This window comes from Entelurus aequoreus, linkage group LG01 (genome assembly GCF_033978785.1).
Source record: "Entelurus aequoreus isolate RoL-2023_Sb linkage group LG01, RoL_Eaeq_v1.1, whole genome shotgun sequence".
Taxonomy (NCBI): Eukaryota; Metazoa; Chordata; class Actinopteri; order Syngnathiformes; family Syngnathidae; genus Entelurus; species Entelurus aequoreus.
Genome location: NC_084731.1, coordinates 44,625,459 through 44,644,723, shown reverse-complemented (window position 1 = coordinate 44,644,723; position 19,265 = coordinate 44,625,459). Strand labels below are relative to the sequence as shown.

Genomic DNA, 19,265 nt, shown 5'->3' with positions numbered 1-19,265 from the left:
CTTCTTTCCTAGTCATGTGCTAGCATTATAATGTTAGCATGCTAAAATGCTAAAATTAGCATGCCAACTTTTTCAGTTAATTTTACACTCTTTCCTCTAATTCCACAAGTCATATAACTTGGTATATGACACATGCTAGCTGTTTGCATGCTAATGTTAGCATGCCACAATGCTAACAATGGCATGCTAAATGGTAGAAGCAATCAGAATATACAACTCAAAGGGACAGCGATTAGACAATTTGACAACTTTTGTTACCTGGGTAGTACTGATGGGCATGGGATGTCTTGAAGTATATCAAGTAATACCTAAGCAAAATGTATAGGAGCAGCATAAGGTCAGTTTTGCTATTCAGTGCAGAAACTTGAAAAATAGATAATGTTTTACGCATGGACAGTAGCAGACACACAAAGACAATTATGCAATGGACAGAGAAAGAGAGGAAGACCAAAGGGTACATGGAGAAGAACAGTAGACCATTAAATGAAACTAATCAACCAGACAGGGAACAGCCTATGGAGCCTTGCCCAGAACAGAGGGAACTGGCGTTCAGCTGTGGATGCACTAGAATAGAATAGAATAGAAAGTACTTTATTGATCCCATGGGGGAAATTCAGCACCACAGTTCGCTCACAACAGACCATTATAATAATATAAATAATATATATAATATATTATATATATAATGTATAATATACGAATAATATAAATATATTCTACATTTAAGTGCAGTCAAGAAGGAACATATGCATTATACAGTCTGATGGCTGTCGGTATGAAGGACCTCCTGTGTCGTTCCGTGTTGCATTTTGGGAGTCTGAGCCTTCCACTGAACAGGCTCATTCTCTCCGCAAGGTCCGAGTGTAGTGGGTGGGAGGTGTAGTCCATAATGGTTAGGAGTTTTGCTAGACTTCTCTTCTCTGACACCACCGCCAGAGTCTAGCTCCACTCCCACCACGTTACTGGCCTTCTCTACCAACTTGTCCAGTCTGTTTGCGTCCCTCGCTCTCAGCCCGCTGCCCCAGCAGGCCACGGCATACAAGAAGGTGCCCGCCACCACAGACTCGTAGAACATCTTCAACATCTTTGTACAGACGTTGAAGGATCCTAGCCTCCTGAGGAAGTAGAGGCGGCTCTGTCCCTTCTTTTAGAGTGCCTCAGCGTGTTTTGATGCACTATGCACTGCAAAGTGTGAAGAGGATTAATAAATAAGTAAATAAGTTAAATCTTGCATAACTAATAAGATAAAAAGTAAAGTACGAATGACATCAATAACATTAATAAATGTTCGTTAAAAGCCAAATCAAAAAGGTTGGTCTTAAGTCTGCTCTTAAAAACATTAAAACTGTTCCATAGACGGGGACCATAATAGTGGAAAGACGCCATCTCATGACTTTGGGTCCTGACTTTTAGAATAATTAGGAAATGAGAGCCGGAGGGTCTCAGGGTAAAAGCAAATCTGAAAGATAAGAAGGCCCAATACCATACAAACATTTATAAACCATAAGATGAGCCTTGAACTTGATCCTGAAACACAAGGGGAGCCAATGCAGAGATTTAAAAACTGGTGTAATGTGGACCCGCCTTCTGGTCTTTGTGAGGACATGTGCCGCTGAATTTTAGAGTAGTTGTAAAGGTGCAATAAGCTTTTTAGGGAGACCAGAAAGCAGGGCGTTACAATAATCTTTACGACTTGTAATAAAAGCATGCATTAGCATCTCTGTGTTGCCCTGAGAGAGAATTGGGCAAACTCTGGCTATAGTCTTAAAATGATGAACAAATATTTTTGTGATATTTTTTGTATGTGGTATAAAATTAAGGTTAGATTAAAAAATGACGTCCAAATTTTTCACTTGTAGTGATAAAGTTAAAGAAAATGCTTGTAGTTTCGATATGTGTCTCTCAGGGCCTCAGGGCCAATGACTAAAACTTCAGTCTTGTTCTGGTTAAGTTGTAAAAAGTTATCTGCCATCCAGGACTTAATATCTAAAATGCAATTAAAAAGAGTATCAATTGATCTTGTGTCATCAGGAGGCATGGAAATATACAACTGTGTGTCATCAGCTTAACTGTGGAAATTAATTCCATGTCTCCTGATGCCAGAGCCAAGTGGAATCATGTAAATATTAAAAAGAATAGGACCTAAAATCAATCCTTGAGGCACACCACATGTGAGTTAGAATCAGAATCAGCTTTATTGTCATTACGCAGGGTAACGAGATTGAGGAGTAGTTAATGGGTCTTTAAAAGATAGGAAGTGAACCATTTGTGAACAGTAGTTTCAGTTTCAGTCTATTTAAAGAATGAGGTGATCTATTGTATCAAAGGCAGCACTAAGATCCAGTAGAACCAAGACTGACTGTTTTTGAGAGTCAGCACTCAAACTGAAATCCTGCACGATCTTTAAAAGGGCTGTCTCTGTACTGTGGTTAACCCAAATCCAAACTGAAATTTCTCTAAAATATTGCATTTATTGTAAAAATCTAATAGTTTTTCTGAAATGTTACTTATAAATGGTAAGTTTGATACAGGTCCGTAATTACTAAAATTGTCAGCATCTAAATTGCTCCTTTTTTAGCAGGGGGAAAGACCCCCAACTGAAGCGAGGAATTTAAAGGCCTACTGAAACCCACTACTACCGACCACGCAGTCGGATAGTTTATATATCAATGATGAAATCTTAACATTGCAACACATGCCAATACGGCCGGGTTAACTTATAAAGTGCAATTTTAAATTTCCTGCGAAACTTCCGGTTGAAAACGTCTATGTATGATGACGTTTGCGCGTGACGTCGATGGTTGAAACTGAAGTATTCGGACACATTGTATCTCAATACAAACAGCTCTGTTTTCATCGCAAAATTCCACAGTATTCTGGACATCTGTGTTGGTGAATCTTTTGCAATTTGTTTAATGAACAATGGAGACTGCAAAGAAGAAAGCTGTAGGTGGGATCGGTGTATTAGCGGCTGGCTGCAGCAACATAACCAGGAAGACTTTGAGGATAGCAGACGCGCTATCCGACGCTAGCCGCCGACCGCGTCGATGATCGGGGGAAGTCCTTCGTCGCGCCGTCAATCGCTGGAATGCAGGTGAGCACGGGTGTTGATGAGCAGATGAGGGCTGGCGTAGGTGGAGCGCTAATATTTTTATCATAGCTCTGACAAGGTCCCGTAGCTAAGTTAGCTTCAGTGGCGTCGTTAGCAACAGCATTGCTGGGCTTCGACAGGCGGCACAGCATTAACCGCTTTGAGTACCTTGAAGGTAGAAAAGCGCTATACAAGTATAACCCATTTATTATTTATTTATAACCGTGTAGTTACAGGTCCAGTGTTTGGTTCGGTGTCTCCTGATAGTAGTATTGTTGATCTTCTGTCTATCCTTCCAGTCAGGGGCTTATTTCTTTTATTTCTATCTGCATTTAAGCACGATGCTATCACGTTAGCTCCGTAGCTAAAGTGCTTCACCGATGTATTGTCGTGGAGATAAGTCACTATGAATGTCCATTTCGCGTTCTCGACTCTCATTTTCAAGAGGATATAGTATCTGAGGTGGTTTAAAATACAAATCCGTGATCCACAATAGAAAAAGGAGAAAGTGTGGAATCCAATAGCCCTTTTACCTAAGTTACTGTCAGAGCGAAAAAAGATACGTCCTGCACTGCACTCTAGTCCTTCACTTTCACGTTCCTCATCCACGAATCTTTCATCCTCGCTCAAATTAATGGGGTAATCGTCGCTTTCTCTGTCCGAATTGCTCTCGCTGCTGGTGTAAACAATGGGGAAATGTGAGGAGCCCTTCAACCTGCGACGTCACGCTACTTCCGGTACAGGCAAGGCTTTTTTTTATCAGCGACCAAAAGTTGAGAACTTAATCGTCGATGTTCTCTACTAAATACTTTCAGCAAAAATATGGCAATATCGCAAAATGATCAAGTGTGACACATAGAATGGATCTGCTATCCCCGTTTAAATAAAAAATAATAATTTCAGTAGGCCTTTAAGAAGTTTAAAATCTCCTCTCTCAAAGAACCATAAAATATTCTAAAAAATGTAGTTGGAATTGAATCTAAAAGACATGTGGCGATATTCATTGTAGAAAAACTCTGTCAAGCATCTCAGCATTAACCAGGACAAAACTGTCCAGCGTTTTCTCAGGTTAAAAAAAATACTCAGTTGGATTAAAAGCAGTTTGAGAAGATAAAATGTACCAACTGATCGTGTTTATATTTTTTCTCTGAAGTGGTCTGCAAACTGCTCATGAAGTGAGTCTGTAGGTGTGCAAGATATATTATTAAAATCAAGGTTAAAAAAATGATTAATCGTTGCAAAAATACGGAGCCCCTAAAGGGACATGGGAATTTTTTTTTTTTTAGACATGTATCTCGTGGCCACGAGAAAGTATCTCGTGGCCACGAGAAACTTTCTCGTGGCCACGAGAAACTTTTTATAAAAAAAAATAATAATAATAATAATAATAATTTTTTTTTTTTTTTTTTTTAATAAAAAGTTTCTCGTGGCCACGAGAAACTTTCTCGTGGCCACGAGAAACTTTCTCGTGCGCACGAGAAACTTTCTCGTGGCCACGAGAAACTTTCTCGTGGCCACGAGAAAGCATTGGATGCGTGCTGATGGTTTAGTGTGTGTTAAAATGGCAGTTTAGGAGTTAATATGGCTGTATTTCCAGATAGGACTTTCCCCCATGTGTGTTGTGGCAAAATGTGAATGCTTGATTAGTAGGTGTGAGACAAACACTTTATCTTCCTGGTTATTGTAACGCTACGTGTTTGACATTATTTAAGACGTTATCATGCCCGGGAAAGGACAGTTTTCCTCTTCTGTGGCTGTGGGGGGTGGGCGTGGCTTGCGGACCTGCAGCGAAGCGGAGTGTGTCAGTTAGTCCGATGTTGATGTCATCAAACTTCTTTCTTGCTTGGAAGATACACACACAATTGTAACTGTTATTTCTTCCTGCAAATAATAAATATGTACAACGTGTTTGGATGTATTCATTTATGTAAAATTGTCATTAAATGTAATATTGCTTGACAAAAAGTGATACGACGTACGTAATATTTGGATATTTACACATCGCATATTTACACACGCGCATCTGACTAGAATACCCTTATGTGCATTACATATATCAACATCAACTACCTACTGTACTGTTTACTTGTTGAAATACCCTTTTTAGAGCAAATATCTACCCACATAATTTATATGTGTATATATAATATATATATATGTGTATGTATGTATATGCATATATATATATATATATATATATATATATATATATATATATATATATATATATATATATATATATATATATATATATATACATACATACATACATACATACATACATATATATATATATATATATATATGTATGTGTATCTATATATATATATATATATATATATGTATGTGTATCTATATATATATATATATATATATATATATATATATATACGTGTATGTATGTATATGCATATATATATATATATATATATGCATATATATATACGTGTATGTATGTATATGCATATATATATATATATATATATATATATATATATATATATATATATATATATATATATATATATATATATATATATGCATATACATACATACACATATATATATATTATATATACACATATAAATTATGTGGGTAGATATTTGCTCTAAAAAGGGTATTTCAACAAGTAAACAGTACAGTAGGTAGTTGATGTTGATATATGTAATGCACATAAGGGTATTCTAGTCAGATGCGCGTGTGTAAATATGCGATGTGTAAATATCCAAATATTACGTACGTCGTATCACTTTTTGTCAAGCAATATTACATTTAATGACAATTTTACATAAATGAATACATCCAAACACGTTGTACATATTTATTATTTGCAGGAAGAAATAACAGTTACAATTGTGTGTGTATCTTCCAAGCAAGAAAGAAGTTTGATGACATCAACATCGGACTAACTGACACACTCCGCTTCGCTGCAGGTCCGCAAGCCACGCCCACCCCCCACAGCCACAGAAGAGGAAAACTGTCCTTTCCCGGGCATGATAAAGTCTTAAATAATGTCAAACACGTAGCGTTACAATAACCAGGAAGATAAAGTGTTTGTCTCACACCTACTAATCAAGCATTCACATTTTGCCACAACACACATGGGGGAAAGTCCTATCTGGAAATACAGCCATATTAACTCCTAAACTGCCATTTTAACACACACTAAACCATCAGCACGCATCCAATGCTTTCTCGTGGCCACGAGAAAGTTTCTCGTGGCCACGAGAAAGTTTCTCGTGCGCACGAGAAAGTTTCTCGTGGCCACGAGAAAGTTTCTCGTGGCCACGAGAAAGTTTCTCGTGGCCACGAGAAAGTTTCTCGTGGCCACGAGAAACTTTTTATTAAAAAAAAAAAAAAAAAAAAAAAAAAAATTTTTTTTTTTTTTTTTTTTTTTTTTTATAAAAAGTTTCTCGTGGCCACGAGAAAGTTTCTCGTGGCCACGAGATACTTTCTCGTGGCCACGAGATACATGTCTAAAAAAAAAAAAATTCCCATGTCCCTTTAGGGGCTCCGTAGATGACTCTGGGGTTATTCTTAATGTTTGCAGTGTTGTATATTTTTTGCTGTTCAAGTGATTATTGACAGTTAGTCATCAGTTTATTCTTTCTCCATTTCCTCTTTGCTATCCTGTAAATTATTTTTTGTTTTTTGATTTCCTCATCATTTCTCCATTTAGGTATTGGTTTTAAAATGACATTTCTTGATTTTAGAGTAGCAACGGCAATGCTGGATTTGAGGTTTTGATTAAAGTTGTCAACAATAAAATCACAGCGTGCAGGTAAAACTATTGGAAGACAGTTATTAAAATCTCCAATAAAATGTGCAGCCACTTCAGAAGTTAGAAAGCGCTTCATCACAGCTCGCACTGAGGTCTCTAGCTGAATAAAAGCTGTGATATTAAAAACACACAGCAGTGGTCAGACACAGTCAAGTCGACAACAGAGGACACACTCGTGGGCAGACCAGACCATAAGTAATGACCAAATCCAGAGTGTGAGTTGGTTGTGTGAAATGTTGGGTAAAATCCATAAAATCTAACATACTTATAAATTCCCTTGAAGCAGGGCCTAAAACATTATTGGTGTGTAAGTTAAAATCTCCAGCTAAAATGATCATAGTATATGTTGAATGAATGAAAAACTCAGAAAAATCATTCATAAAGGAAGTCCATTTCTTTGGTGGTCTATAAACAGTGACACACAAAACGGGGGGGCGGGGGGGTGCTAAAAACAATTGCATGATATTCAAAAGTGGTATATTGATCAAATAAAGTCTGTTTTGATGTTATGTAATGTGCGGCTATTGATGCTGTCCCACCTCCCTTCCTATCACTTCTGACTGAAAAAGCAAAGTTAGAATTGGATTGAGAGGCCTTAGTTAGAACAACTGGTGCATTCGTACCCAGCCATACCTCAGTTAAAAGCAAGCAGTCTAGTTTGTGGTCTAAAATCATCCATCCATCCATCCATTTTCTACCGCTTGTCCCTTTCGGGGTCACGGGGGGGCTGGAGCCTATCTCAGCTGCATTCAGGCGGAAGGCGGGGTACACCCTGGACGAGTCGCCACCTCATCGCAGGGCCAACACAGATAGACAACATTCACACTCACATTCACACACTAGGGCCAATTTATTGTTGCCAATCAACCTATCCCCAGCTGCATGTCTTTGGAAGTGGGAGGAAGCCAGAGTACCGAGAGGGTACCCACGCAGTCAAGGGGAGAACATGCAAACTCCACACAGAAAGATCTCGAGCCCGGGATTGAACTCAGGACCTTCGTATTGTGAGGCACACGCACTAACCTCTGTTCCACCATGCTGCCCGGTCTAAAATCAAAACATGGTTTAAGGTTATTGATATTTACAGTGTTGTGTGAATGTGATCTGTATCATTCTCTGCTAGTGATGATGGTGGGGAATTAATGAATTGTGTGTGGAAACATGAGGTCCATGTCCAGAAATATGTATATTGCTGTTAAAAAATAAAACCATAGGGGCTAGGACTAGGGGGACATAAGGATACAGACTTATCATTTCACTAGCAAGGCATCCTTGCAGAAAGCAGTAAATTGTATACATTTTGTCTAGTGGACAAATTACAAATTGAAGGCAAATAGTTAGAATTGCAACATTAACATAAAGGATTGCGTTATTTATGTAATATGATCAAATAGGAAACTTTTTGGCGTTGTTATTATTATTTTGTATTGTTACTTATATTCTGCCGAAATGCCTTGCATAAACCTAAATGTCACAATCATCATTTCCCATACCAAAGACTATAAAAATGAGACCCATTACCTCCCTGCTTGGCACTCAGTATCAAGGGTTGGAATTGGGGGTTAAATCACCAAAAAATTATTCCTGGGCGCGGCCACCGCTGCTGCTCACTCTCTCCCCTCACCTCCCAGGGGGTGATCAAGGGTGATGGGTCAAATGCAGAGAATAATTTCACCACACCTCGTGTATGTGTGACAATCATTGGTACTTCAAAAAAAAAAAAAAAATAATAAAATTCTGATGTTGCAATATGTTTTTTTAATTTTTTTATTAGACGCCGACACTCATCGTGTTTGGGGCCCTGGACACTAATCTGGGCGCCCAGTCTCACAAGAACCTGGCCCAGCTCCCACATTACTCCGTGCTCAAGCTGGACGAAGCTCGTCACGCGTGCTACATGGATAAACCGCGAGCGTTTCACCAAGGACTCATCGACTTCCTCAGCAAGCTTAAGTGAGACAGAAAGAAAATATGATGGGTTTTTTCTGCCTGGTCAGCTTGTTAGAAAGAATACAAAGTACCAGTAGAGTGAAAAAACAAGTTGCCTCTATTTTGAAGCTAAAATCATAAATATTTGATTTATGACAGCAAAAGACTTACAAAGTTTGCGAGTAAATAGATATGATCAAAATAGTATAAATCTCATGGAGATTCCCAAGCCATTTTGAGAGTTAGTGAGCTAGCCAGTCACGTGATCCGTGACGTTGCGGTGGAAACCACAGATCCCTTTCCCATCAACAACAATACTGATCAAGCAGACTTTGTGAGAGCCAACAACAATTATTTTGGGACAAATGACGATCCAGAACCTTATATTTTTGAGCCCGAACACAAGAAGGATGAGCAAAAAGTTTTAAAAGCCGAGTGCTAAACTGATGCAGCTTTATTGAAACACTATCGTATCAGCTGGTATTGCTAGGTGCTAAACATAAAAACTAACCATAATAAAATAAACACTTACTGTACAATTTCCACTCTCGCTTGGATGCCGACCGACAGGACGCTCGCTCACATAATCTCCTTTTTATGAAGTTTTAACCGCAATTCTTACGAAGGGTTAAAAAAAAAGTTGCCGCAACTACACCTTTTTAGACATCTTGGGGGATTTGAAATTAAACCAGTCCCTCGGTCCGTGGCCACATTTGTCTACTATCAGGTGAGAGATGCATTAATTATAATCTAGAATTAACTTTCAGCATGTTTGAGACAATGCAAAAGCAGCTGCCGGCTTAGTGTATCAACAATAGCAGCGTAAGCTAGCATTAACTCACTGCTAACAATTCCCCGCTAAAATAGGCCGTCTGTGTTAGCGCTTATAATAACAATATCACTCATATTTGTTTAATATCCAGGTCATGACATGTAAATGGAATATTGTTGGTGGTTTCTGGATGTTTTTAGAGGGTATAATGGGCGTTGTTGACTCAATTGTTGGCTATTTATTCAAGATTTTGAGTGCAAAAAAAAAAGCCAACCATATATGTTCTTGTCTTGCATAAGGATTGTGAATGATAAACAGCACATCTCTCTCCAATTTGTGTGTATCTCCAGTATGACTGATCTGATAACATTGTCAGAGTGCAGAAGCGTTACTCCAGTGACGAAGGATCTACAGAAATTGCCAAAGACATTCAGAGGAAAATATTCAAAATGGCCGTCTGAAATTGGGGCATTTTGTGATGTTTCAATGGTATTTTCACATACTTTGCAGATTGTAAATACAATTGGATATGGTTTAATGGGTACAAAGAAACACAATTAAATATAAAGTCAACTTGTTTTTCCACTCTACTGGTACTTTAAAGATTCCCACCTCATTTTTATTTATTCATATCCATCATATGTGCAATAAGCCTCCACTTGTAAAGTCAGATAAGGGTTATTTCATGCTTCTTTGCATGCAAAAACAAACAAAAAAAAAGCATTACATTTTGTGTCAGTGTTGCCTTTTTGTAGGTGGGTGGGGGGTAAATATGCAAATGTAGCAGCAGCAGTAGATGCATGTGTGTGTTTGGGAAAGCTTCCGGTCACTTCTCATTCCAGCTAAAAAAAAAAACAAAGCTCACTCTCTTCAACATGGGAGGAAAGTATTGTAAACATTTGAAAGCGAAACCTGTTTATTTATATGATAATAAAGTATATAAGTCTAATATATTTGCATAGGGTCTAGATTTATTTGAAAGTGGGTAACTCTGCTGGTCATGACGATGGTGCTTAATAATTTAACAATGTTTGCTTACAGGTGTGTTTTTTTGTTTTATGAGAGACTATGTTGACATTTGCAGCGGAAATGGCGGCACTCCTTTTCATGCAGGGCCCAAAAGCAGTGTGGTTGTTAAAAGCCTGGCCTGATGAATAATTTACAGGATTTTTTTTTTCTAATTACCTGTGTTATTCTGCTGCTGTCAGAACAAAGATTTTTACAGGAGGAGCGATGAATGCAGTACTGTGTCCAGCCTGGATGTACATACATATAAATATATTGCATATTTAATCTTAATTGTGAATTAAAACAATACAAAATGTTTTTTATTTATGTAGAAGGGGTTTCAAACTTGTTACCGTTGAGGGCCGCATCGCAGTTATGGCTGCCCTCAGACGGTCTTGTAATAGTGAATAATATATGAATATAAATATATATAATACATTTTTAAATCATATGAATTAACAAAATATTCAATAATTATTACCATACATTTGTTGTGTATTTTTTTTAACATAGACTTTTTTACAGTAAAAAACTGGCAGATCAGTTGCCAAAATATTATCGTACAATTTGTTGGGTTTAATAGCATAAAAGTGGTACCAAATTTTTTTTTTAACTGTACAATTTAATGGATAACTTGCTTGAAATGTATGATGTCATATTTGTTGCATTATTAGATACAGTAATTTTAAACATATACATTTGCATGCAGTACATGCATTTTTTTCTGTCAAAATGGAAAGGACGATTACATTTAGGAAGAGAAGAAAAAGTACTTGATTGACAAATATTATTTCTTGGCTTTCGTGAGTCGTATAAAGGGATGTGGCGGGCCAGATCTGACCCCCGGGCCTTTAGGTATCCACTTGTGATGTAAATATTTAGATAAATTGTTATTTTGCCTTTAAAGATCGATACTTCCTTTTTAGCCCATTTCAAAAATAATATACACACTTGTTAGTGGGTGAATTTAAGTGATATTAGTTAATACTCGTAATAAGTATTCTAATATTTTTGGTACATTTCTATGGTACAATTTTTGTTAATTTAATAGTTCCATACGCAAATACAGCATCAACTCTAAATTAACGTTCAATCGTACAATTTTATTTTGAAGGACAACCGTACATACAACTTTCTCTTCACAACATACCAGACGTTACGGTAAAGTGTGTTGAAACGACTGCGGGGTGATTTGTAAAATAAAAGGACTATTGTAAAATCGTGTACTGTGCTACTATATGTTGACCAATTCCGAATTTTATTTTGAAACCCGCTTGTTTTTACCGTAATGTTGCAATACACTGTGACGACAGCGCTCTCTCGACCAGTGTAGTCACAGATCAGCGACCCCCCTGAGACAGCTTGTCGTCTGCGGTGGTTGACAGGCAGTCAGACTGAGACTACCCGGTGAGTGTTTGTTTTGAAATAATAATTAAAAAAAACACTAAAGAACGTAGTGTCGTTAAACTCGGCCCACTTTATCCAGTGGTTACCACAGCTAGCTAGTGGCTTTAGCTTTGTACCTGCGTCTTCCATATTGTGTGCGTTGCCATCAGGTGATTTCAACATGCTACCTGACAAAGAGGACTCAGGTTTCGGAGGTGGTCCAACGTCAACCGACGTAGAGGACCCTTCCGTGGGCTTGTTCAGAGAGTACCTCCGGCTCAGGACGGTTCACCCAAAGCCAGACTACGGTGAGGTAAACACACAAGTAAGGAGAATATGGTATGTACAGTATGCATGTCACACGTGTAAACTACGCATTCAAGGAATACGAGTATGAGTTATGACAGGGTTGTTAAATAATCAATATTACAATGTATTCTTGGCCCTGCGTCAAAATCAGTGTTCAATCTGTTCGAGGATGCACTTTGAAATTCTTTGCAACACTAAAATCAATCCAATGTAGGTCGATGCACACCAACAAAAAGTTAGGCAGGACTGTGATTTATTTCTGGTGAGTAAATTTGACGTCCTCGTCTAATTTGCATGGATTTTTTTTTACTTTTAGCACAAAACATGAAAAGCAAAAACAAGTATGTTCAGATTAGGGATGGGCGATGGGGCCTAAAAATCTATATCCTGATATACACTATATTGCCAAAAGTATTTGGCCACCCATCCAAATGATGAGAATCAGGTGTCCTAATCACCACAGGTGTATAAAATCAAGCACTTAGGCATGGAGACTGTTTCTACAAACATTTGTGAAAGAAGGAGCTCAGTGATTTCAACCCAATCCAATCCACTTTATTTATACAGCACATTTAAACAACAAAAATGTTTCCAAAGTGCTGCACAAACATTTTTTTAAAACAAGATTCAAATACTAGTGATGGGTTGATGAGGCGTCATGAAGCATTTCGACACACTGCAAAACTGTATTGATACTGTGTCGATACTGTGTCACTAAATACTGACATCTGCTGGACATTAAAAATCCCTACAGGAAACCTATTGACCGACTCAACTGACACTGATTTTATGACCTAGTATATACAATAATACAAACCAAGTCATTGTATTTCATTTAGGATTATTTCATATCTTCATTTAAATAAAAATATATTTTTACCTTTTTTAGGTACAGTCAATAAATAATGTGAACATGTATATCATAACACGGAAATCTAAGAGAACATGTTGTGAATGAGGATGCTTGTGGACTGGGATTTAAAAAAAAATATTTTTTTACACATTTTTATTTTAAAAAAAAAGTTTTTCCAACGTATTACATTTTAGACGATTTCTCTTCTTAGGTATTATTTCTCCGGCTGTAGAAAAGACCCGCTCACAGGGCACAGAGGAGGGCACACAGTTCGCGTATCGGTCACGTGACCGAAACAGCTCATGATCGGTCACGTGACTTTCTAAAAGCGGTACGCGCACCGACACAGGGTTTTGCTCTATGAGCTCGACGCATGCGCCGATGCATCGGTGTTGCCGGACCCATCACTATCAAATACTATCCTTAGCTCCACCAATGACTGAATAAAAACTAAATAAATAAATATAAAACCAATATAAAAATAATGATTAAAAACTATTTTAAAGGGTAAAACCAATTTAAACAATAAATAGAAATAAAACATAAAGTACCGGTCAACGGTACTTTGGGCTGTGGGATTGAGTGTGTTGTGCGGGTGTTTGAGTTGTATTGGCGGGTTATATGGACGGGAGGGGGGAGGTGTTTGTTATGCGGGATTAATTTGTGGCATATTAAATATAAGCCTGGTTGTGTTGTGGCTAATAGAGTATATATATGTCTTGTGTTTATTTACTGTTTTAGTCATTCCCAGCTGAATATCAGGTCCCACTCGCCTCTCAGAGCATCTTCCCTATCTGAATCGCTTCCACTGCCCTCTAGTCCTTCACTCTCACTTTCCTCATCCACGAATCTTTCATCCTCGCTCAAATTAATGGGGAAATCGTCGCTTTCTCGGTCCGAATCGCTCTTGCTGCTTGTGGCCATGATTGTAAACAATGTGCAGATGTGAGGAGCTCCACAACCTGTGACGTCACGTGTACGTGTACTTCCGGTACAGGCAAGGCTTTTTTATCAGCGACCAAAAGTTGCAAACTTTATCGTTGATGGTCTCTACTAAATCCTTTTAGCAAAAATATGGCAATATCACGAAATGATCAAGTATGACACATAGAATGGATCTGCTATCCCCGTTTAAATAAGAAAATCTCATTTCAGTAGGCCTTAAAACACTCCACTTTGGGAGCAGTTCGAACGTGGAGGGGCAGAGTGTTCCAGAGCTTAGGGCCGACCACAGAGAAGGCCCTGTCTCCCTTGGTTTTAAGTCTCGTCTTGGGCACCACGAGCTGGAGCTGGCTCTCGGACCTCAGAACGCGCGCAGGAGTGTACATTTGCATGAGGTCCGAGATATAATCAGGTGCCAGTCCATGCAAAGCTTTAAAACCAAACAGCAAAATTTTAAAATCAATTCTAAAATTAACAGAGAGCCAGTGCAAAATCTCAAGAATTGGGGTTATATGCTCACGTTTCCTGGCCCCTGTTAAAAGTCGTGCTGCCGCGTTCTGGACTAACTGCAACTGGGTGAGAGCTTTTTGGCTAATGCCAGCATAAAGTGCATTGCAGTAGTCCAGGCGACTTGGAATAAAAGCATGCACGACTTGTTCAAAAAGGTTAAAAGATAAAAACGGTTTTACTTTTGCTCAAAGACGAAGATGATAAAAACACGATTTTAAAACGCCATTGACAAGTTTGTCAAGTTTAAAATCACTGGGCCCCATTCAGCAACCGTTCTTAAAAACTAATTTTGTTTTTAGGCCCACTTACAAAGTTTTGAAGGAGATTTTTGAATTCACCAATGTTTTCTTAGCTGGGATTTGTTCGTAGGTAAGAACAAAATCTACGAGTGCTCCAGAGCAGTGGTCCCCAACCACTGGGCCGCGGCCCGGTACCGGTCCGTGGATCGATTGGTACCGGGCCGCACAAGAAATAATAATTTTAAAAAAAAAACATTTACATTTTTATTTTTATTTAAAAAAAAAAATTAAATCAACATAAAAAAACACAAGATACACTTACAATTAGTGCACCAACCCAAAAAAAACCTCCCTCCCCCATTTACACTCATTCACACTCATTCGCACAAAAGGGTTGTTTCTTTCTGTTATTAATATTTCTGGTTCCTACATTATATATCAATATAGATCAATACAGTCTGCAGGGATACAGTCCGTAAGCACACATGATTGCATTTTTTTATGACAAAAAATAAATACCCTGCATATATATATATATATATATATATATATATATATACATATATCAGACAGACTTATAGCAAAATGAGCAATATATAGACATTGTAAAATGCCGTGTGCGTGCACGCGCGCAGACACACACACAATCATCAATTACCGGGGCGTTGATTTAGTGATTGGTGACTCTTTAAAAGACTCAACTCACACAATAGATGGATAGTACTTTATGGCAATGCTTTTGCTGCTACAGCAAGATGCCGCAGATCGTACCCTTGGGAAGGAGCGCATGTTTCACGACCATGTAGACTTATTTTGCGAGAAGTGACAAATATTTATTTGAACGCTTTAGGCAACCGAGAGCTGTTCCCCCTTTCTTAAACTTACGTTTTGACATTATGTATTTCCCCCGCGGGATAATGCAAATTTCTCTTCTGTAATCTGTTTGTGTTTTCTCCGTGTGTTTAATGTTCGGCTTTTCCGCCGGGATTGTTTACCTATGCAAATTACGGAATCAAGGGTGTATTTCCCCAATATGCATATTGGGGAAATAAGGGCGTGTTTATATGCAAACTATTTTAGACACCCACGCTCTAACCATTTGGCATTCAGCAACTTAAGAACAGTGGTGGGAACAATTTTGCCGTTTAAGAACACGTCATGAATTTGAATGGACTCCTCTTAGGAAATCACTTAGGAAGAAAGATAAGAGGAAAAGTTAGGGACTTATTGCTGAATGGGGCCCACTGTCTATAGTGACGCCAAGGCTGGTGACTTTGGGACGCACATAATTTAGCAATGGTCCCAAGTCAGTGAGGGCCGGACCAAAAACTAAAATTTCCGTTTTTCCCTCATTCATTATTAAAAAAATCTGGGCTATCCAAGCCTTGACGTTGCATAGACAGTTGAGAAGGGGTGTCTTTTGAAATCAGCATATAAATTTGGGAATCGTCTGCATAAAAGTGATAAGATACTCCATACCTTTTAAAAATCTCTCCAAGATTGAGGAGATAAAGAGCAAACAGGATGGGAACTAGAATAGATCCCTGGGGGACACCATAGTAAAGCGGAGCAGAAGAAGGCTGGCGTCCCCCAGCCTGACAGAGAAGGACTTCTCTGACATGTAGGATCTGAACCACTCCAATGCAGTGCCCCTGACACCCACAGTCTCTCAGGCGGTCTAAACGAGTTGTGTGGTCGACTGTGTCAAAGGCAGCTATGAGATCTAAAAGCACTAAAATGGCAGAGCTGCCAGAATCAGACATTAAAAGCAAGTAATTAAAAACCTTTAAAAGTGCAGATTCAGTACTGTGCAAAGCTTCGTATCCAGACTGAAATGGATCTAAAATGATATTTTCATCTAAAAAAGGCTGCAGTTGCGCCAAAACACATTTCTCCAAAATGTTTGACACAAAAGGTAATTTAGAAATGGGCCGATCATTTGACAAACTTGTAGGATCAAGACCTGTTTTTGTGATCAAGGGCTCAACAACAACAACAGCTCCTTTACAAAAAGAGGGCACACTGCCAGAAATCAAGCTGCTGTTGATGATGTCCCTAACAGAAAAGTCAACAGAGTCCCATACCTCTTTAAAAAGCGAGGGGGGACTGGATCTGTGGGACAGGACGAGGGTTTTAGTTTGTCAACTATTCCTGTAAGCTCAGGCATGGACACAGGCTCACACTGACAAAACACAGCCGAGCACTGAGTGCCCACATTGAAACTCAATGGAGGAGGAGATAGATTTGCCCGAATAGAAGCAACCTTGTCATTAAAAAAGGAGAGAAATGTTTCACAAGTTTCACTTGACATCTCCAGTGAAGTGGCTGGATTCGAATTAAAAACAGAACTAATAGTTTTAAAAAGAACACATGGCTTGCTGACACTATTTGAAATGAAGTCTGACATATATTTAAGTTTCTCAGCTTTAACCACACTTTGATAATTCCGACAGCTTTCTTTTAGAATTTGGTAAGAGACCTCTAAGTGATCCCCTTTCCACCTACGCTCCGCCCTCTGCCACTCACGCCGAGCTGTGCACGTGGTGTCATTGAGCGAAGGCTCCTGTTTTGGCTTTGGACGTATATCTCTGAGGGGCGCTGTACTGTCCAGAATCTCAGAACATGTGGAAATAAAAGAGCACATCAATTGTTCAGTGTCTGCAGAGTGATATACAGTGAGGTCCACAAGTATTTGCACACCCTGCAATTTTGCAAGTTCTCCCACTTAGAAATTAAAGAGAGGTCTGAAATGTTCATCATAGATGTATTTCCACTGTTGGAGACATACCGTAATCTAAAAAGAAAACTCCGGAAATCACATTGTATGATTTTTTAATTATTTATTTGTATGTTACTGGAGTTCATACAGTAAGTATTTGCACACATGAGAATCAGCAAGAATTATGACTCTCAAAGAGCTGTCAGTCTACCTTTAAAAAAAAGTCCACCTTGACCCCACAACTAATCACCCACCCACCACCCCTTTGAGCTCATTAAAGTCACCTGTGCAGCCCAGTCAGTCAAGGTCCAACTGCTACCATGGGCAAGACCAAAGAGCTGTCAAGAGGCCAGAGACAAAATTGTAGAGCTCCACAAAGCTGGAAAAGGCTATGGGACAATAGAGAAGCAGCTTAATGAGAATAGATCAACTGTTGCAGCAATTGTTAGAATATGGAAGAGGCTAAACATGACTGCTAATCTACCTTGGACTGGGGCTCCATGTAAGATCTCTCCTCGTAGGGCATCACTCATGATAAGAAAAGTGAGGAAACAGCCCGGAACTACACGGCAGGAGCTGGTGAATGACCTGAAGAGAGCTGGGACCACTGTTTCCAAGGCTACTATCAGTAGAACACTACATGCATCACACAAAAGGTTCCCCTGCTTAAGTCAGCCCATGTCCAGGCCCGTCTGAAGTTTGCCAATGGCCATCTGGATGATCCAGAGGAGTCATGAGAGAAAGTCATGTGGTCAGATGAGACCAAAATAGAACCTTTTGGTATAAACTCCACTCGTCGGGTTTGGAGGAAAAAGAAGGATGAGTATCATCCCAAGAACACCATCCCTACAGTGAAGCATGGGGGTGGAAACATCATGCTTTGGGGGTGCTTTTCAGCAAAGGGGGCAGGACGACTGCACTGTATTAAGGAGAGGATGAACGGGGCCATGTATTGAGAGATTTTGGCCAAAAACCTCCTTCCCTCAGTCAGAGCGTTGAAGATGGGTCGTGGCTGGGTCTTCCAACATGAAGCACACAGCCAGGATAACCAAGGAGTGGCTCCATACCAAGCATATCAAGGTTCTGGAGTGGCCTAGCCAGTCTCCAGATCTAAATCCAATAGAAAATCTTTGGAGGGAGCTGAAACTTTGTGTTGCTCGGCGACAGCCCCGAAACCTGAGAGATCTAGAAAAGATTTGTGTGGAGGAGTGGGCCAAAATCCCTGTTGCCGTGTGTGCAAACCTGGTGAAGAACTATAGGAAACGTTTGACCTCTGTAATTGCATTCTGCACTAAATATTAACACTGATGTTCTCGTTTGTGCATAGGGTGTATGTTATTTGTAACATACAAACAAATCCTTAAAAAATCATACAATGTGATTTCAGGATTTTTCTTTTTAGATTATGTCTCTAACTTTCCCTAATTTCTAAGTTGGAGAACTTGAAAAATTGCAGGGTGTGCAAATACTTGTGGACCTCACTGTATACTCTGCATAGACACAGTGAACAAAGGAGAAAAGTGTCAGTGCAGTGTCAGACCTAATAACACGCCCATGACGCACGGCAGGCGGTTTTACATCAGGGTCCAAACTTAAATTGAACATGACAGGACTGTGATCGGAAAACACAGCATCACCAACAACGACATTGGCAACATTAAAACCATAAGACAGTACAAGGTCTAGAGTGTGTCCATGCACATGTGTTGGGCCAGTAACATGCTG

At 39.0% G+C, this 19,265-nt stretch overlaps 2 protein-coding genes across 3 annotated transcripts in view; both read left to right on the top strand.

The window, feature by feature from the left end:
- Positions 1-10,525, top strand: part of abhd14a (abhydrolase domain containing 14A) — a 37,160-nt gene extending 26,635 nt beyond the window's left edge. Inside the window, exon 5 of the mRNA XM_062051894.1 lies at positions 8,648-10,525. Coding sequence (XP_061907878.1) covers positions 8,648-8,830 — 183 coding nt within the window. The 3' untranslated portion in view covers positions 8,831-10,525. The remainder of the gene's footprint in view (positions 1-8,647) is intronic.
- Positions 10,526-11,732: 1,207 nt separating this feature from the next.
- LOC133652923 (aminoacylase-1A-like) overlaps positions 11,733-19,265 on the top strand; it is a 31,190-nt gene continuing 23,657 nt past the window's right edge. The window contains exons 1-2 of one of the 2 annotated variants that reach the window (XM_062051874.1): positions 11,733-11,989; positions 12,139-12,276. In XM_062051874.1, the coding sequence (XP_061907858.1) occupies positions 12,150-12,276 (127 nt within the window). In that variant the 5' untranslated portion in view covers positions 11,733-11,989; positions 12,139-12,149. Of the gene's footprint in view, positions 11,990-12,138; positions 12,308-19,265 lie in introns of those variants that run through there. The other variant, XM_062051883.1, reaches the window with a different exon arrangement.